This window comes from Calidris pugnax, unplaced genomic scaffold, assembly GCF_001431845.1.
Source record: "Calidris pugnax isolate Ruff unplaced genomic scaffold, ASM143184v1 scaffold1, whole genome shotgun sequence".
Taxonomy (NCBI): Eukaryota; Metazoa; Chordata; class Aves; order Charadriiformes; family Scolopacidae; genus Calidris; species Calidris pugnax.
Window position 1 is genome coordinate 2,773,882 of NW_015090800.1, and position 21,121 is coordinate 2,795,002.

General features: G+C 38.4%; 1 protein-coding gene across 5 annotated transcripts in view; it reads left to right on the forward strand.

Moving 5' to 3' along the window:
- Window positions 1-21,121, forward strand: part of EPS8 (epidermal growth factor receptor pathway substrate 8) — a 143,132-nt gene that overhangs the window by 85,817 nt on the left and 36,194 nt on the right. For all 5 annotated transcript variants that reach the window (XM_014937366.1, XM_014937364.1, XM_014937368.1 and 2 more), the window contains 7 exons: window positions 1,592-1,682; window positions 2,769-2,842; window positions 13,659-13,726; window positions 15,657-15,818; window positions 16,036-16,185; window positions 18,464-18,546; window positions 20,290-20,426. In XM_014937366.1, coding sequence (XP_014792852.1) covers window positions 1,621-1,682; window positions 2,769-2,842; window positions 13,659-13,726; window positions 15,657-15,818; window positions 16,036-16,185; window positions 18,464-18,546; window positions 20,290-20,426 — 736 coding nt within the window. In that variant the 5' untranslated portion in view covers window positions 1,592-1,620. The remainder of the gene's footprint in view (window positions 1-1,591; window positions 1,683-2,768; window positions 2,843-13,658; window positions 13,727-15,656; window positions 15,819-16,035; window positions 16,186-18,463; window positions 18,547-20,289; window positions 20,427-21,121) is intronic.

Here is a 21,121-nt window from a genome sequence, read left to right on the forward strand (position 1 = left end):
GGTTGTAATTGCTAATGAATTGAGCAGCACTCAGCATGGATAGTAATTTATTGGAGACAGCTCTAGGTACTGCACTCTATAATAGTGGCTTAGAGCAGCCAAACGGGTTACCAAGTTGATATGTTTGTGGGGATGTGCAGGAGAAATAGAAGTAAAATACAGGTATGTCAGTAAAGCTGTTTTGCAAGGAGCAATCAAAGATTTAATTTTTTTTTTTTCTAAAAAAAAAAAAGAGATACTAAGCAAAATTACCAAGTCTATGCTCACTAAAGGCAATACCACACTTCCCCGTGACTCCATTTGGCACATGATCGGTACAGCTCGGTTCTAGTTGGCTTTGCTAACTGCATCTCAGTTAGGGGATGTCAGGTGGTCCTCAGAAAGTATAAAAATGACTCTGTTCTCAGGACAGAAGACCAAAAAGCAGCTCGTACATCTCTTGGACTGACAGAAGATTTTAGAGCTGAGAACAGAATTTGATTTTGATTTTGATTTTACATGAAGGAGGAAAGTAGCAGAACGTATGTGGATGCAAAATACAGTATGTTCTGTAGGTCAGTCGGCTGCCACCTCTTTGTAAAACAGGAAGAGAACAGTTAAAGTCAGGCAGTAAGTTGACTTAGTGATGCAGAAGATAAGCGGGTTGTAAGGTGGCCCTGGTGCAACCAAGTGGGTTGTGCTTAATTTAGAAATGGAGCTTTTGTTAGGTACAAATTTTATCAGATGTGCTTTTGACTGTTTTGCAGAGTTAAAAAAAATCTTATTTCTATTTGATGACTAAGAGGTAGGGAAATATTCAAACGTATGTTATTGATGTATGTGTAAATGAAAGAATATTTGCCCATGGTAAATTTGAATAGAGATTTGTTAATTGTTTACAGGCTTATGAAAGTCACTTTCCAGACTCAATTTTAACTTCAACAGGCACGTTATTAAAGGGAGAAAGCATCATTTTAACTGTTTCATCAGAGCTTTTTCAGTATTGCTGGTTTTATTTGGCATGCCAATCTTTCAGGATGTTAAATGCTGCTTAAAAAAAAAAAAAAAAAAGATTATTTTTTTTTAGTCCCAAAGTAGCTAACCAGGTTTCCTTTGGTGCTAACAATTGTGTTTTGTTTTGGTAATGCATCTTTCTAACAATTTGGCTGATAAGTTTAATAGAATATGTATCAAAAGGTCATTTCAAAAGTTTCATTTGAAAGAAATGAACTGAGGGTTTAAATCAAGCGTGTTGAGCTATTAAAGTTGCCATTTGGAACATCTCGTTCGCTTCTGCAGTAGATGTTGTTCTTTGTTTAGTCAGCCTTTTATTTCTAAAGCTATTCCTAAAGACCATTGTATCAATAATAATAGCATTATTCACTAAATTATAAATTATTTGAAGCAATAACTATCAAATTGCAACTGGCAGAAGTTCCATAACGGGTCTTTAAGGCATCACTGCAATGCAAATAATAACAACTGAGCTTGTTGATGCAATTCCTTTCCCATTTCAACTCTAATTTTCTCATTAGGTTTGCATTACATCTGTGTTAAACCTTCATCTTTTAAGAGATCAATTCAATTCATGTGCTGTTGTTTCTTTTCCCAGATCGTTTCCCTCAGTAAGTGACAGTGAGAATGAATGGACATATATCAAACACCCCTCCTGGTGGATACGGAAGCTATTTTCCACAAATGAAGTAAGATTATGCCTTTGATTTTCTTTTTATGGAATAAAAATAGTGTTGTATTTTCTCCTTTACTCTTTCATTTCAGATAGAGCTATAACTATTAGATCCCACCGGATTAATACAAAGGCAGTTTCTGTCAAAGAACGTGCAGATTCCAAACCATGTAACCATCTGACTGATTTGTGAATTAGCATAATGGTAAAGCTGTATTACTGAATAGAATCATCTGGAACAGAAAAATAAATTGCTGTAGCCATAGATACTTATTATATTACTGGGAGATGTCTTTGTATACCTGAGATGTTTAAGGTTAGCTCTGAGTGAATGCATTTTTATGCATAAAAGATGAGGCTGCCCTTTCCATCTGGGAGAAAATACTGTTCCCCAGTAAAGAGAGCTGAGCAGCTGTTGCCTGAAAGTGTTACCTTGCCTGAGATAAGAGGTTGCTCCCTGTATCAGAAGCATGGCATGAGGCTCATTCGCAGCGCTAACGAGAATTGACCTCATCTGGTGCCAAAGAACATGTATTCCTGTACGGAGCACGGCATCTGTGCTGTCATCTGCTCCTCGTGGTGTTGTTGTCCCTTTAAAGTGAGTTTGTGTATGACTCATTCATGTTGTTACACCAGAAGGAAGTTGGATTGCCTTTTCATTTGTTGTAGGCAATGATAGTCCTTTTCAGTCTTTTATGAAAAGCGGTTTAAATTGTTAAAAAAAATTAACACTTGTATATGCAGGAAAAAAACCCAAATCCTACTAAGTCTTTCTCATAGTCATCATTATTATTACTGCTATTATTATTATTATTAAGTGATTTTGATTACTTTCATTATGGCAGTATCTATATGTATATCACACCCCCATTGTGCGTGATGGTGTGTTAGTGCAACATAAAAGAGCTCAGAAGAGCTTCCAGCCTAAGTGAAACACTCTTCGTTGTATTCATGGTGCAGAACAAATATCAAGTATCATTACTTCTGTTAGTAATGTTGTATGTATGTGTAACCCTACATAAAGGGAGGGTTTTTCTCAGTGCCTGTTTTCTGTGTGGCAAATATTTTTATAGAGAAATTAACCAGAAATGTTTTCTTCCAGTGGCTATGGTTCCCCAACGTTTGCTCAGGCAGAGAGGGAGCAGAATTCAAAAACAAGCGCAAAAGCTCTTTATGGTAAGGTGGCATAAAGTCTCTAAACTTTCTATGTTAAAATTGTTGTTTAAATATCGATTGTGAAGTCGTGGTGGAAGTATTTTATGCATATAAATCTGAAAGTGTGCACATGGGTGTGTGTGTCAGCAAAATTAAAGAGCAATGTGTTTTTTATTCCTGTTAAAACTAACTAGGCTAGCTAGAAAACGTTTTCATGGTTTACTAAGCAGAGAACTCCCACCTGCTAATTTTTAAAGGCAGCAATGTATAATGCATTTATCACAAAATCCTATAGCTAAGGTACGTACCAGGGAGAAAGCATTTAGGGGTCTAGCTGTGCTATAGGTTGATTCATGATCTGTGTCTCCCCCTGTTTTCCCAGCTTTATTCCGTGCTAGCAGAAAAGGAATTTACGATACTATTCATGTTTGACAGAAGGATTTAATGGAAATTAGATTTGGTGTAACGGACTTGGAGTCCTATTTGGCCTGCTATTTTCAACAGCCTTTGTGGCTGTCAAATGTGACGTTACTTGCAAATGCCTAAATGTTGTTGCACTTACCAGCTACAAATGGTACCAGCTACCAGCTATTTGTCTTGGCTGTGTGCTCCACTCTCTAGCCCGTGGCCAAATCGCTGCGGAGGCAGAATGTAGTCATGTTCCTTTGCCAGCCAAATTGCAGCGTTTCCTGGTCATCCACCTCCGCTGCGAATACATCCTGCTGATAGCTGTGCCGGTAATGGAAATACAAGCAGCAATGAGGGCTGAGAGATGTTCTGCTCTATAAATCCGGGCCTGTTGTTAAATCCTCCTTTGAAACTCAGCACAACTGATGAGACTGGAAGAACGAGGTTCGCAGTGAGAACACAGTCCTGTGCAGGACACCTTGCACCTCAACATCCTCTCACCTGTTGTGTCTACCATCTCCTCTGCACGTTAGCAAATTGGAAAGCTCAAAGAGCAGTAGCTAATAATTGAAACTTTCCTCATAACTAGTCTTTTCTCCCTCCTATTTTGGTGGGGTGATGGCTGGGAGTGACCTCGGGGGTTAGGGAATTGATGGCAGGATGCTTTGTGGCATTAGCCTTGGAAGGATACCCTCCAGGCCTCAAATTTGGTTACTTGCCTGGGAGCACATGAGAAGAATTTTGTTCTATTGGTTGCCTTGTTGGCTTTCAAACTGCTTGAAAATTCATGAAGCTAAAAGCCCCCACGAAAGGAGGTTCGAGGTCTCCTAGCTTTGTATCTTCTGAAAAAGTGGGTGAAGGCACTGTGCTAGAGTAGAGTGAAGGTCCATTTCTAGAAAAAAACAGCAAAAAGCAGAAGTGGAAACCATTTGAAAGGTTTGTCATTTAAAAATGACGTTGCATGTGAATCATTATAAGTTTAAATTTATCTTTTTTAGCAGTATGCCACAAAAGTCAGTCAGTTGAAATAGTATTACAGGCAGGAACTGCAACTGAGGAAAATACTTAAGTGATCATTTTAAACTGGTTTCTCCATCCTGTATGGATTCACTCAACGAACTGATTGCACGTGTTGACAGAAATAGTAGGTGGTAAAAGAAACCAGCAAGAGACATTGTGAAAAACTCTTAGCAGATTATTTCTTTATGAGGTGTTATGACGGTGTTGCACTTTTCTTTTTTATTTTATATCATTACTTTTCAAGAGTACATGGTTTGAACAATGGCAATATCAGTAAGTGTTTTAACCATGTCCTTTTATCTTTGTGGGCTTTTAAAGTAATCCCTCTCTGAGCTTTTCCATATCAAATGGGATAGTCATATGTATGTAGAATATGGGGACAAGTGTATAAATTTCAGGTATTTATTCTACATAATGGTAAACAGCCTTTTACTTCTGAAATATTAATTGAATTCAGGTACTAATTGAAAACACTTACCATAAAACTGCTGCATGGTGGCTCCTGTAGAATGACTTGTTGATCTTGGTTCACTTCCATTGCTGGCAGATACATCACAAACCTGTAGTTGCAGTTGCCAGGAACTGAATGAAGTAGAAGACTTCATTATCCTGGAGCTGCATGTAAAGATCTATTGGCACAGCTTTCAGAGAGGGGTTTGCACATTTTACTGTTTCTGCTCTTTTTTGTATGCATAAAGAACTAAGCTGCAAGTATCACCAAATCTATGAATTGAGGAAAACAAGGAAGACCTAAAACCTTTCTCAAATTCAGGGCAATTATATCTTTTTTTTAATTTAGGAACCATATTACCATTCTGCTGCATCCCACATGTGTCTTTTCTTCCTTTGTGACATTAGGGATTTTTGTGCATGCTGTCCCAAGGTGGGTGGGAAGCAGTTGAGTGATACAGGAATTGTTAAAATGTGTTAAAAATGCTTATTATAAAATATTTTATTTATAATTAGTAACTAAAGTATTTTATTTGAGATCTATGAGACTGAAAGCCTATACAGCAGATTGGAGATGTCCTAGCTTTCTTTTTATATTTTATATTTTATATTTTATATATTTTATATTTTATATTATGTGCATTAAATGTACATATTTTATTTATGTATTTATGTATTTATTTATGTAAATACATGAAGTTCATGTATTTAGTAGATACACTTATAATACACTGGAAAATATGCATATAATTCTACTGTAACAGTGAAATTGGACCTTTTGATTTGTTTTGTTTTTATAAAATACGACAATGTAATGTTAGCAGCAAACTTTGTCCACGACAAACTTCCTTTTCTTGGAAGACTTTTGAATGTCATTTGGACTAAAGCACCTACCCATGGGTATCAACAAGTGGAGATGGTACCTGAGCTCCTAAGTGACCACTTGATCTTGAACTCAGTTTCTTCCAAGCCCAGCAAAGACAAAAAAAAAAAAAAAAAAAAAAAAAAAGATTTTGAATCAACCCGACCTGACTCTTACTTTTAAAAGATGAAAGAAAACATGATTTACATTAGTAAATACTTTTCAGTCAACTTCAGTTATGCTGATATTTTTTTTTTTATTTTTGCTGCAGTCAAAGTCAAAATATATTGGATGTTAAGAGCTGGTAAAAGGGGGTATTTAGTAAGAAGAAGCAGCTGCGAAGTGTGAAAAAAGGCATTATGCTAATTCAATTAATTAAAACCAGAATACAAGTACACATCATTAACCATGACCAAATTATGTTGGCAGTAGATTCAGTTTTTTGAATTATATATATCCATAAAAATCAGCTAGTTCAAAGAAAATAATTTCTATGGTGTAAATATACAGAAGAACAGGTGCAATTACAGAGGTTATTTCGGTATTTATAAAAAAAAAAAAACACCATGAAAGTTTCAACAATGAAGTTATTTGCACGAACCCAGTTTCTTCCAAACCCAGATAAAAAAAAAAAAAAAAAAAAAAATAATAATAATAATGTGTGTATATATATATACACACACGTATATGTCATGGCATGAAGTTTATGTCTTGAGTCCCAGTGCTGAGGTGACACATGATTGTTCAGTCCTTTGTTCATCAGGCAGAAGGCTGGCCACAGAGCCAGTGGGAAAGGAGTCTGGCCTTTTACTGGTGTTACAGGCAATTCAGTTAAAAATTAGACTGGAGCCGTCGCTATCTCTGATGTGGTTATCTGATAGCAAAAACTTCCTTGTAACTGCCTTTTTTCCTGTGTCAAATAATCCCTTTGTTTTCACTCATTTCCTTCCCAAAATGAACTGTTTTCTATTTGCATAATAAATCTCTGGCTTTACTGGGAGGGAAGATGCCCTCTGCCTGTTCTTACGGGGTTTGTTTCATCATTTGCTTCCTGATCTTTCCGTCAGGAACGGGTTTTGGCTCGTGCTGTCATCTCTTGTTCTAACGTTGGCTTCTCCATCTGTCGGCGCCAATAGCCAGGGCTGTGCTGGGGTTTTGCCAGCGAGTGACACAGTGTGGAGCAGCCCTGTTCCCCAGAAGAAGGGAGCTAGTGGTTCACCCCACATTGTTAGATTATTATACGACACAGAATTGGGAGGTGTTACTAAAATTGTCTTCACGCTGCACCAGAAAAGACAAGGTGTTTTATACACAGTGTTTATACTCTCCTGGCTGTGATTAGGTGCGAGGAGTGAAATGGCATGTGTATTTTTGCATTACTCAAATACCTCATTCGGAGCAAAAACTGTCATGTCATAAATTCAAGGAAATCACAAGCAGATTAGGTAGAGTCCATTAAAAGAAGCCATCCGTGTAACTTGCTTGTGTTATTTGATACTTGAACGAATTAAACTAACAATTGACTTCTAAACAATACACTTTCTCTGATAACTAGTTCCGCATCACCATCAGGGAGAAGCTTGTGGCACAAATCTCTGAAAGTGATAGTGTTTGCCCCTCTCTAAATGAGATTAGTTTTGAACTCAAGTTTTGACCTTTCTGCCCGGATGTGTAGGTCACGTCTCCTGCTCTTTGCTCTCAGTCTCAAGTTGAGTTTTTCCAGCTGCTGCAATACGATCTTAAAGGAGTGTCAGCAATCAGTCCAATGCAAACCATAAATATATAGTAGTAAAATAAGTATTGGGCTTTCCCGCTCGATGATGTGTGGTGATAATTTATACTGTCACTCAGGATTCTTAGGACAGCTTGTGAGGGAGACTCTTAATCCAGTTCCATATGGATTGCCATCAGATTTCAGAGCTTTGTCTCTTTGTGCACTGTACAGACATTTTCCAATTTGGCTATTGCACAGAAGGTGGGATCCCTTGTTGCCCTTCTTCGCGCTATCATAGCCGTAACACCAATAACATTTATTACACTTGGTCTGTGTAGTTACTTGTAAGACATCAGTAGAAGTCTAGGCATTGGGATTCCTCATTTCTGTTTTAGGCTTTTAGGAACTGAAAATTTCTTGTGCTTAAAAGTATCGTAGACCTAACCAGCACCACCCGTGATTCATGTAAGCTGTTAAATCCTAGGCTGAGATCTTTTGCTTTTTGGTAAGAATTTTCCCTACCTAGATAAAGAATTGGATTTCTCTTGCTGTGACACACTTCTCTGTGTGGTCATCTGAATGGTGGCACACAACCAGGCTACAATAGAGTTTATTAAGCAGCTTTCTAATTTGCCATATTGCTGCACCATCTTCCAGTTGGAAAACGGGAGAGACAGGACTCTTAACTTTACCTATGTCAGGTTCTGTTCACAGCTCTGCCCCAAGGGATCTTTGGCCATACTGGTGTTTCTATCTGGAACCGTGGAATAGTTACCTTTCCAAAGTATGAAATGGTCCTTCACAGAAATAACTGGGGAGAGCACAGTTCTTAGCACAGGGAGGGCAAGGAAGAGAATGAGTGATGGCTGTCTCAAGTTCTGTTTGTCTGTGTCGTGTACTGTCTAGTGTATTCTTGGCTTGGCTAGAAGTCTTTAATCAAGGGGTCATTTTTTGTTTTCTGGTGTTTTGACTGCTTCCAAAATTGGTATGAAATCAGTACCTTTTCACTGTCTTTTTGAGACCAGAAACACGGTCCATTCCTGATGACTGGCGAATTCATTAAGTTCGCAAAGACATGAATAGCAGTGGCGTCTCTCCACATGACGCAGAGGGAAGAGTATTAGTTTCTGTGGATCAATGTTTCTGTTCCTTTGAAAGGTTTAGTAGCTAGTAGATCTTACAGTCAGGACCTATAAGTGAAATGCTGTGCTGCTTCTAAGTTTATTGCCCTTGCCTTGTGAGAGATTTTATTTTGCTCAAATTCCTCTGGGTTGCGTTTGCTATAGATTGTGATTAAGAATTTAATTTCAAGTGTCTTCTGTCATGATCCTTTTTTATTTTTATTTTTTTTCCTTTATCAGAGGGAAAATACTTTAGGTAAATTGTGTGCAGCATATCAGCAGGGTTTGAGCTAACTGCAGTATTAAGGCAGCACTGTATGTCACATGTTGGATATAAGAGCTGCAGTAAGTAGAGTAAATAGAAAAAACTCAATAGTTTTGATCATTTTATGTGTCTTATCTGGAAGTCTCTGGTGCAGAATTTCGCTTTAGCTTCAATAACTCTCTTCACGCATGAAAGGACCTATGAGAGGCTGAGACTGATTAGGAGAGTGAAATGGAGCATACAAAACATCATTTTTGCTTCAGTGTTGGGGGTTGACCCCGGCCAGCAACTAAGGACCTACCCAGTTGCCTGCTCATTCCCCATGTCTCCTTCTGCAGTGGGATAGGGGAGAGAATCGGATCAAGATAAAGATAACTTAATAGGTGAAGAAAAGAAGGGGGAGGGAAAAAACCTAAAAAAAAAAAACCCAAGTAACACAAAGGCCATCACTCATCACCTCCCACAAGCAGAACAATGCCCAGACAGTCTCTGAACAAGAGCTACTTTGAAAAGACTACCCACTGGTTTCATTGCTGAGCATTACTTTATACGGTATGGAATATCCCTTTGGTCAGTTGGGGTCAGCTGTCCCCGCTGTGTGTGTCTCTTCCCAACCTCTTGTGCACCCCCAGCCTACTCAGCAAGGTAGCAGACTGAGAAACAGAGAAGACCTTAACAATGTTGAGCAATAGCTATAACATCCTGATGTTATCAACACTGTTTTGGTCACAAATCCATAACACAGCACCATACAGGCCACTGGGAAGAAAATTAACTCCATTCCAGCCAGGTCCAGTATGTTCAGCATGTCAGCAAATTCTGTTGCTCATTTTCAATAGTAGGGTACGAGTTACTTGCATTTGAAGATCATGTAATAAGTCAAGAAACATTTTCAGTGTTTCTGTAAAAGCAGTCAGATTAATATTGATGAATAACAATCAGCCACTTTGATATGTGAAAGATTTGAAGAGATGGAAGCTGCATTTTGAGAAGAATGACAACGGACAACTCTGTAGGAAGATAATTAAAATAAGCAGTTGTATATGCATGAAAAAGACTGTGAGAGTCATGCTAGGATGTATCTAACGTGGCAGTGGAAACATGGAAGTGTTGTAGGAAGTTGTTTGATTTTTCCCCCCTACTCTGCTCTCGTGAGACCCAGCCTGGAGTACCGTGTCCAGCTTCAGAGTCCTCAACACAGGAAGGACATGGACCTATCGGAACAGGTCCAGAGGACAGCCACAAAAATGATCAGAGGGCTGGAGCACCTCCCCTATGAAGACAGGCTGTGAGAATTGGGGCTGTTCAGCCTGGAGAAGAGAAGGCTCTGGGGAGACCATCTAACAGCCTTCCAGTACCTGAAGGGGGTCTACAGGAGAGATGGGGAGGGACTGTTTATCAGGGAGTGTAGTGATAGGATGAGGGGTAATGGTTTTAAACTGAAAGAAGGGGGAATTAAGTTGTATACCAGAAAGAAATTCTTTCCTGGGAAGGTGGTGAGGAACTGGAACAGGTTGCCCAGAGAAGTTGTGGGTGCCCCATCCCTGGAGGGGTTCAAGGCCAGGCTGGATGGGGCTTTGAGCAACCTGGTCTGGTGGGAGGTGTCCCTGCCCAGGGCAGGGGGTTGGAACTCGATGATCTAAAGGGCCGTCCCAACTCTAACCATTCTATGATTCTAAGAAGCTGCAGATTCTTGTGTCATCTGGATAGAGAAGGATGCAGAACAGGTTTGCAGGCTGATATCAATTTTGCTGGAAGATCAAGGCAGTGGAGCACATTAGCAGAAGGGGGTGCAGGAAAGAGTTTGTGTCCTCCTTTTTGAGGACAAGGTTTGTAGGTAGAATCTGGGACATGAGCCAGGCAGTAGGAGAAAGCAGAGGCCAAGATTTGAGCTTCTGGCAAAAACCGTGGGAAAGGGGATGTGTTCTAGATGCCAGTCTCTTTTTTTTCTTTTTTTTTTTTTTTTCTTTATGTTATGTTCATACTGTCTTTGAGTGGACTTTACTCATTCATTCTTCAGTGCAGTTTATGCCAAGCAGACAAGAAGACCATTTCTCAAGGAGCCTTAGTGATTAGTAGCTGGGTTGATCCTGTATGGGAAAGAAGACCCACTTCCTAACTATTTAGTTGTAGAAGCAGCTTCTACTTCTATGGACTACTTCTTAGCTCATCCAAAGCCACATGAAAATGTGGACAATGCCCTTAATAACATGCTTTAACTTTGTTGGCGCTGAAGTGGGCAGGCAGTTGGACTATATGATCATCATATGTCCATTCCAATGGAAATTTATTCTATTCTATTCTATTCTATTCTATTCTATTCTATTCTATTCTATTCTATTCTATTCATAACTTGGATCTCTAACAGGTTCTAATAATCATTCTACCTGCATTAAAGAAGTGAAAATGTGAATAGGAATCATGGCTGAGCTCAGTGGGGGGTGTCAGTTGTTGTGGTGCTTTACATTTTGTTTATTAATACAAACATGGATTGACTCTTGCTAATTGGAAACTTTATTGAAGCTCTTGTTACTGTTCTGTTATAATTAAGAATGCAGAACTTGTGGGGCTCTCTTTGGCTCTCAAGTGTATCCAAACACAGATTTTATTAGTGTTCAGAGAGCTCTGTTTCTTATATAAACACTATTGTTCTCACCAAGACACAGTGTGTTGAAAACCTTGCCATCATGTCTATTGTGAGTGTTAGGGCTGCTCTGTGGAAGAGGATGTGTTAATCAGTGCTATAAATGCTTTTGGATATCCTGTCTTAACACAAGACAAAATTTCTGCAAAGCAGAGCAGGGAATCTCTTGTAATAGTTACTTTCTTTTTCTTAATTATTTGGCACCTCTATGTATTCTTTGTTTATTTAAAACAACTCTAACTGTTATTGTTTGCAGGATTTATAAACTTTACAGTGGATGTAGAATTTCATATCCTGGTTTGATTTGATATTGTTACAAAAATAATGCTTTTGTTCACCTAAAAAAGGTAACAACAGTCAAAGCTGAATATTTGATGCATTATTAATTGAAACAAGTGAAATTTTTTTAAAGCATATATTCTTTCTTACTGGACAGCATTTAACTATTATTTACAGTCCATAACAAAAGACTGTTAACTGACCCCCTTGCAAATAATTCTATGGGCCTAAAGTAGATGCTACTTTTTAATTCCCTTGTTTTGTTAGGAACAGATGGACTTTACTTCTTCAGATCATCATCCAAACAAAAAAAGAAAGGTAGCAAATCAGACAGTACTGTTTTACAGACTTTTGTTGGAGTGTGCATGTGTGTGTGTGCCTATTGAGGTAAAAAAGAAAATAAACCAAAAAAATACTTTAAGTAACATGCTGCAAAAGCAGAAATAGTAGTTACAGTTGGAATCGATGCAGATCCTCTGCCCTGGGATTTCAGAATAATGGATAATGAAAGACATCTATTTTGAAATAGTTAAAAATTCTGATAATCCATGGTGTTCTTGAAATTGGACCGATTGCACTGCACGCTTCTCTCACTAAAGCCAGCTGAGTAGCTGCTGTACAGGAGCAGTGTTTGTTATCATGGGAGGGGGGCTTCAGGCTACTGAGGGGTTTTAGAAGCTGTATTGTCTTTCATGAAAGTCACCAGGCACTGGAGAGATAATGTTTCTACAAATGTATTCTACAAATACTTCTACAAGTGACGTCTGAAAATGAGGGCACCATCAGCACCTGAAATGCCTGTATGAAAGAACCCTGGTCAGAGAAGAGCCTTTTACAGTGTGGCTTTTCTGGTGTCCTCACTGCAGATCTCTGTGTGTCCCAGATCATGTGCTTGGTAGCAGTTAGCATTTTATTTATTTATTTATTTTAATTTTGCAAAAAGTGACTTAGCTTTCCTGTCATCAGAATCACATGATTTATTTTCCCCCATCATACTCCCAGTATGATGAAATTGATGTATTCTGTATGTACCTCAGGTACTTTCTTTCCAAACAAAATCAACCTGCCTGTTTTACTTGAAGATCAGAAATCAAGTTATGAAACAGAGAGAAAAGAATCACCTACTTGTAGAGTTCCCTTGGTCCTCTCTCAGCTAAGCCTCCTAGTGACTTCTTTCCTTGGGCAAAGCTCCTGGTTATGGTGGAAAAAAAAGAGAGAAACCCTCCAAATATTACAGTCAAATTTGTTCCACTAAAGTTGAAAAGTTTGCTCCAGTGTTCACCTAAATTCATTATTTTGTGATGTAGTTTTGTGTCATGTCTTCATCTTGCATTTTCCTTCCCCGCCTCACCTGATTTGATATTCCTTTACTCTATGGAAGAAAAGTGAAATAGTGTTTCTGATTTTGCAGCATTGTATTTTGTTCAGCTGAAAAATGTTTCTGTTTGGAGATATTTGGTGTGCATTTCTTTGCTTCAGCTTTTGGCTTTTTGGTTTTCTTTCTTTTTTTTTTTTTCCTCCATTTTTTTTTACTGTCTATGCATATTTTTACATTAGTTATTCATCAAATTGAATACTTTAGGAAGCAATAAAGGATGAGTCGGGTCTTCTTTGTGGGTGGCTTTGTTGTTTTGCACATTTAGAGTGAAAATTATATGTATATCAGAAAATACTGTTGCTTTTATGTGCATTCATACAAATGCAGCAAGCCTGCTGCTAGTTATTGTATTGCTACCCCAGTGGCAAGGCAGTCGTTTTAATAACCAGGCTTCCCAATGAAGCATTTTCAATCAGAACACTGCTCCCCTCCAGTGTCCTGGCTCACTGTGAGGAGATAACAGCCTTTTCTTTGCACCCACTGGCTTTCTCTGAGCATCCTTGACGTAAGTATGATCCTTGTGCTGGACTGTGGGGTTGGGGTGAAGGTTTCTTCTGTTGAAATACAGAAATTAACAGCAGCTCATCTTCTGTTTTCCTATGTACAACTAGGCTTAAGTGTCTCTGAGAAGTAATCAAAAACAGCATGATAAGAAGTTGAATGAATAATTATTCTTTCTTTTCCTCCCCTCTCTAGAACAAAGAAAGAATTATGCACGAGACAGTGCCAGCAGCATATCCGAAACTTCGCAGTATCATGTGGAGGTGAGATGAGGAGTGATATACCAATTCTAGCTTTCAGTTACATGCAGTTATTTCTGTCTATGTGATTTTTGAGGATACGTATGCTTGAAGGCATATATACATCTTCTAAAATATCCTGCCAGCCCGAGGTCACTTCGGAATAGATTACTCTGAAATGTCTCAAATTCCGTAGCTTTGCCATAATGAGCTGAAATTTTGATGTGGAAGAATGTAAGCAAAGTTGTGTGTAGTTTGGCAAAGGGACAGGACTTCTCAATGGGGTATCAATTCAATGTGTTATGCTGCCCCGTCTCTGAACCTGCCTTGTTGCAAGGATGAGGCAGAGCTGAAAAACCCTGTTCTATTGGCGAGGCACACTGGATGATATTTAAAGTTTGATCAGTTATAAGCATCAGAGGGGACAAAATATCCAGAAAGAGCTGAGCATTAACTCATAAAAGCCCCAGTTAGTCTACTATGTAGTAGTTAAATATATTCTCCCTGCACAGATTTTTTTTCTCCAGTGTGAAGTGCAAAGTATCTTACTTTCTGACTTAAGCTGCTTTGCAGAATTACTGCATGCTACTGTCATATTTTATCCGGGAGTAGATATATGCAAAATACTCAGTAAAGTAGACATGGGTGCCCACACGTAGCTTGTTAATCACTTCTTCATGCAATGCCTCATTCTTGTGGTCTTACTTGGGCACAGACTTTCTCCCACTTCCATCAGACCACTGCTATGGGTTAAGCTAAGTCAGGCAAATACCATAGATTGTCAGGTCCTTTTGTTCAATTATCTGTAAATTGTGAGATCATGTGCAGAACGAGTCTTAATTTCAAGTGCTTCTGTCCTACGATCAGCTTGCAAATGAATACCTGTATTGCTTCTAATTGTCTGACAGTATTTTTCTTTGGTTTCTTCATAATGGTTTTGGTGCTGTAGTGGCATAAAAATTAATACTTGTATTTGAAGTGTAAGTGTTCCTGTGTGAGCAGTCAGTAGAGAGTTTGTTTCTTTTTACTTTTTTAATAGTTTGATTATATGCAGTTTGTATCCACTCTCTTGTCTGTCATTACAAAGTGCTGTAATAGAAGAAAGCACACTTAATTACTTTTTTAAGTTCTTTAAAAGATAGGTGTGCAGGCATATATTAAAATTGGTTCAGCCTGGAGGAGTGGAGCCGTATGTTCAATAAGAATGTGAAGGTAGCTTTATACCTGGATAAAATGAAATAATTTTATGGGTTGTATTGCGTGGTTGGCACGTTGAAGGAGAAATTGTCAAAACCCTAATGGCAGGGAAACTAGTTAAGGCGATACCTGTGTTGTAGTATTTAATTTCTAGACCATTAATTGAATCTGGAGAATATTCCAAATTGTTGATGAGCAAAAGTAGTTAGTATACCTCATTTTTAATGTGATCTGCATAAAAGAAGCCACTAGTCTGACCATAAGGTAGCCCAGTCAGATGCAAGCCCATCATGCTTACCATCAGCGTGCTAGCTGGCAGCTCTGGAAGAGATGAGGACACTCCAGGTCAGGGTGGTGGTGGAGGTACGTTGGCAGGGTGTTTCTGGGAGGCTTTTGCTGATGCTTCCTGGATTCAGCTTGCCAAGTGAGACAGGTTTTCACTCCTCAAGAGAGCTAATTAAATACTCGGGGTTTAATTCTAACTGTGACACCTGAAAGATGTCAGAATATGCCTTCAAGTCTAACCACCTACCGTAGTGAGGAAATGACAGAGGATGACAAACAATGAGTTACAAAAATCAGTTGAGTTAAAATGACGATACGGACTAAACAACTTCTCCTATGGTTTATTGGTGGGATCTGTCATATACAGAGGCACTTTTATTCATGAATAATTTGTATTCCTATCTACTGGCAATTTGAATACTGACACTACCTAGCAATTACAAAATTTTTAAATGTATATCCCATTCACTAGCACTTGACCACCTTTGTTCTGGACCGAAAAGAGGCAATGATTACAGTAGATGATGGAATAAGGAAGCTGAAATTGCTGGATGCCAAAGGCAAAGTGTGGACTCAAGATATGATTCTTCAAGTGGATGACAAAGCTGTCAGTTTGGTGGACTTGGAATCAAAGGTAAGATCTGTGAGTGGCAGTCTCATTTTCAGTGAGAGAGCAAGAGAAAGGGAACAGGCAGAAAAATGATGTCTGTGAGATTTGGTATTTTAATTAGCTTATTATCACTTTCCCTTTTTAAATCGTGCAGCTTTTCTGAGATTGGGATGGTATATAGTAAGGTGGTGGTTTTTGTTTTGTGTTTTTTTCTAATTTTATTTTATTTTTCTTTTGGCAGAATGAACTGGAGAATTTTCCTTTAAGCACAATTCAGCATTGCCAAGCTGTGATGAATGCATGCAATTACAATTCAATTCTTGCATTAGTATGTAAAGAACCAACCCAAAACAAGCCTGATTTGCATCTTTTCCAGTGTGATGAGATTAAGGTAAGGCTAGTAATGGAGATCTGCTATGACTTATTTGAATAAGGGAAATTTTATGAATTGGCAAGTATAGTGGATACAATCAAATAGCTTATTCATATAAAATAGTTCTGTTCTTTTATTTTTATAAATATGCTTTAACTTTAATGCACTTATGATATCAGCAGTATGTATAGCGTGGTAGTAAATGTAGCATAGTATGTCTTGCAAGAGAGTAGTCCTGCATGTAAGCCAAATCTTTAGTGCATGTGCAAATATGCCATTACTGTAAATATTGATTCTGGGGCTCTGTAGCTGTTCATTTAGCTTTGCAAATAAGTAAAGCTCTACGATATGTATATGGTTTACATTCATGCTTCTGAAAAAAGTGGGGTGAAATAGTTTGAGTTATCTCAAATTTATCTTATACTCTGCAAAGACCTCATTCAAGCTCTGAGTCTTACCGAGACTTTCCCCTTGTTCTGCCCTTTTTGTCACTGAACAATTAAATCTTCTCTACATTCCCACCTCTCTGCAGCTCTGCTCTGCTGGAGAGATAGTGAAAAGGAAAATGTTACCTTCAGGAGGGGCAAAACTAGGAAAGAGATTGTCTCTGATTAAAATATTTCCTTCAAGCATAAATATTTTTCTATATATATTCTGCAATACTCCTTTATTTCCAGGACTATACATTTTAATATCTGTTAGTTACTCTATATACTTGTTATTTCTTTAAATTCCAATTGATAATTTCATGGGGATTTTTAAATTCTTTTATAGTAGTTGATATAATTGTCTTAAAAAACATTGCTAATCACATTGTGCAACCATTTGAAATCGGTACAGTGAGAGTGAAGGCAACTGTTTAATTGTGTGATTAGTTGCACAGTATTTGCTGTTTCACTGGAAATTGGGATGCTGTGCAAAGATCAGGCTGCGGTATCTTAAATAATGCAGGAATCCTCATTGAGGTCTTACTGGATCCAGCCTTCCAATGTGTAGAGATGGTCTGTTTTCTTCAGACTTTCATCTTTTGAAGTTGTTCAAATAAAAATGCAGAGCACATAAGCATGACTTGGAAGTCCAGGATTCCCCTTTTCTTCTGAGGTTTTGTTCGACTCTGACTGTACCCTAGGTTTTGTTCCTTACCCATGAGACCTGGCTGTTCTTGAAAAGGATAAGTCTTTCTCCTTTGCCTTTGTCTTGTTTTTAATCAGAAGGTACCATGAACCTCAGGAGCCTTTGCAATGAAAAAATAGACCAAATCAATAATATTTGGGGCATTCGATATTTTATAAACAAAAAAATTTAAATAATTAATATCGAGTGTGATTAATGGAATATTTTTAAGTTCCCCAAATCTGCTTAAGATTTTTCTATTAAGTCTTCAACCTCAATGTATCTCTAGTCCATATTCTGTAGTGCAATTCATTATAGTCTGTTAATCCCTTTAGATTCTAAATTCAACAAAGACCTCTGGTCCCAGCAGAAGTTACATATTCCTCCCCAAAAGATGCATGCTTCTCCACCATGAGGGGACCAAGACAGATGTGGACCTTGTAGAGCGAGCCAGACAGTGACAGATTTGGGCTTTGACAGCCTGTGTAGGAAATTAATTTGTCAGCTGAAGACGTGTAACAGAGCATTCTAAATCCTACGAGAAGCCGTGACCTATTTAATGCAAGATCTATTAAAATAATGCCTTAGATGTGCATCAAAATTTCACTTGTGGGCCACTGGTGGAGGCAGACTGCAGTTATGAAGAGGCAGAAGCCTATGGATTAGGAAATGTTCTGGAAAATTCATTTTCTATTAAATCAAAGAGAAATTGGAGGCTATCGTTATTTCTTAAAGACAACTGTCTAACTGCAAGTTACTTCCCTAATTCTTTGTTCTGCTACTATCTATAGTAGTTTTGCTGCTATTATCTATGGTAGGTTTTTTTTTAATATGTCTTTCCGCTAACATGGTTGAGAAAAACAAAAATTTCGTACACGGAGGGGAAAAAATAGCTTATTCAATAATGGTTGACTTGAGATAATTACATCTGTTCAGACAAATTTGGTGTGTGGATGACATACTCATCTGATGACAATGCTTGAAATTGGAACACTGACAAAAATACCAACTCCTAGACAATAGCGTTGTGTGTTTCTTCATTCTGTTTAAGTGTAAAATAATTTACCCTAGAACTTTTAAATAAATGGGATTTGCTAAGCGTTTCTGGAATCTAAAGATGCCCTAAAAATAGTACAAGAGGAGATACAGCTCATAATTGATGTTTTTTCTTCTGTCTCTTTAGGCTACCTTTATTCATGAAGATATTGAAAGTGCAATCAGTGACAGCAAGAGTGGGAAACAAAAGAAGAGGCTTGAAACACTGAGGTAAAACCCCAACTTTCTGGCAGTATATAGGATCACCAAATAGTGTTCAGAAGCTCTCAAAGTTTGCCTGCTGGTTTTTACTTTTTGTTGCTAGTTGATAATATACTTCCAAAACCACAGAGACCTTGCTTTTTAATAATTATCTCCTGTTGTCTCAATTTATAGCAGTTGGGTCAAGTAGTTCAGAATTTAAATTAAAGACACAAATGCCCCATAACTCCAAGTAAGTAAGATTTTGAAAAAAGGTTTTGGGGTCTAAGGATGTTAAATGAAACAGCAACTGAAGATTGAATAATCTTTCTGCCTGCCTGTTAAATGGTGTTGAAGACTCCTTGTTTCCCTGGTAGCAAAAGCTTCTCTGTCAGTAAGAAATTATGGGGAAAGCAGTCTGTTGGGTTCAGAGAATACTGAAATTAGAGGTAGCCAACAGAAGTATAATGACAAAGGCACAAATATTTTTGATACTGAATGATTATGGTGGTAACCTAATAGTATCTCTCAATACTACCGATTGTTAAAAAAAACCTGAGGCGTGTATAACTTTACCCGTGTGTTTAAAATTAAAGAAGTAGACTTTACTGTTTGTGGCACTGTAACAAACAAGTATAAGCACAAAGATGTAATCCAGGAGGACTCAAACACACTAATGAGACTTAATTGGGAAGAGAATGTAGGTCAGTACACCTAGCGGGAAAAATAATCTGTGATATCAGTCTGTGAGGGCTGTGATGCCAAGAGGTCACTAGTGCATGACAGTGTAGTGCTGGTTACTCACTGTCATATCACGAGGGGAGACCCTCCTTCCTGACATTACATTGTCAAGTTGCTGCAAGTAGAAGTGGGGGACACGCAGAGAAGAGTGCCCAGGAGACTGGAGGAAGGAAATGGTGCTGAAAACATTATTTTTTGTTTGGTGTCCAAAGACCACTTGACATTTTGTGGCGTTGTAGAATGCCACGAATGAGATGACATAAAGTGAAGAATTTAAGGTGAAGACCTTGCTTTTAAGTAAGGACATGGGGAAGGGACACGGGATGTGTGTGTGACAGGAGTTAACTGGGATTATTTTTTTTTCTGTTGGTATGAAGTTGCAGAATGACTTCAAAGACCTGTTCCCTTATGATATTTAAAACTATATTAAGAATAGGAAAACTGGAAAAAATTGCAGATGGGAACTTTGATACAGTCTATGATGGGATGGTGCATTTGTATCAAGACAGGATGAACAGGCCAGTGAGATAAAAAGGAAAAACAACCTGTAAATTTATTTGGTTTGCTTGGTAGTTTTAAGAAACAGGTGGTTGACAACCTCTCAAGTTTAGGAACTAGATACGCAACTTGTGATGGCTGAAAGGTAAATTCTAATGAAAAATTTCACACAAAATGGAAATCCATCCAGTAAACTGCATGTGGTGGGAAAATGCCACCTACTAAACCCAAGGCACTGAATTTACCTGTGTAAACTGGCAGATCTCTAGACGTCATGCTCTGTGGTGCTCCTTGGGCATTTCCTAATGTGGCCAGATGACAAAAGTTTGCTAACCCAATCATGAAGTGGGTTTCCTGCTATGTTTAACATATTTACACATCATGGTCTTGAGTACTCCTTATTTGGCAAGCCCGTAGTATGTTCAACAGTAGAAGAGGCCCTTGGAAAGCCTCCTTGTCTTCTCTTATTAAGCTCTAGAAAATAGAATGTTTTTCCTTCAAGTGTCACTTCTGGGATTTCTTCTCTTCCTCTAGGATGATATCCAAAGCTGACAGCACCATCCCTCCACCGCCGCAGGCACCTGCCCCTGTGCCACCAGGGACCATCACCCAGGTGGACGTGAGAAGCCGTGTGGCAGCGTGGTCGGCGTGGGCTGCTGAGCAGGGAGACTGTGAGTATTTCTGGGAGCCCGGCACCTCAAGGGTGGTAACAAACTGTTGTTCTGGGCTGTGGATTTTTGTGATCCCTGGTAATAACAAAATAATTTCGAAAGAACACTTTCATAAAGATTACAGAAGTTGAATCCCAATATGGAAATGGTTGTACGAGGTCACTCCTCTGTCCTTGCTGAGAGCAGACAGAATTATTCTCCCGGTCTAGTCTGAAATGCCCCAAGCCACCGTTGCCTGATCTGGGGAATAAGACTTGACTGTCATAATCTGACTTGTCATTTACTTGCACTTACCCGTTTTCTGAATTTCCGTTCAGAGCATTTTCACTGGTGTTTAGCTGGGTGGGGGTGTGGGCTACAGATTGTAACCTGGGCTTTTTTTGTGAACATTCACAGTAATCAGTACTGTCATAACTCTAGTAATTTAATGATGATCTCTTTGGTAATAGGGAGAGTGTAGGCCAGATATTTCTGAAAATTAAAAAATATAATCATGGATTAAAAGGGGGCTAGAGACCAACATTATTTATTTATTTATTTTATATTTATATTTATAATGGCCTTTGTGGCTAAACTAGTTTGGGTTTTGTTTTCTTTTTTTTTTTTAAAGCACTAACCAGGGAACACTGTATCATTGCTGATAGGTTTGAATCTTTGTTGTTGTTTCTTTTTTTAGTTTTTTTTTCAAATCTCTA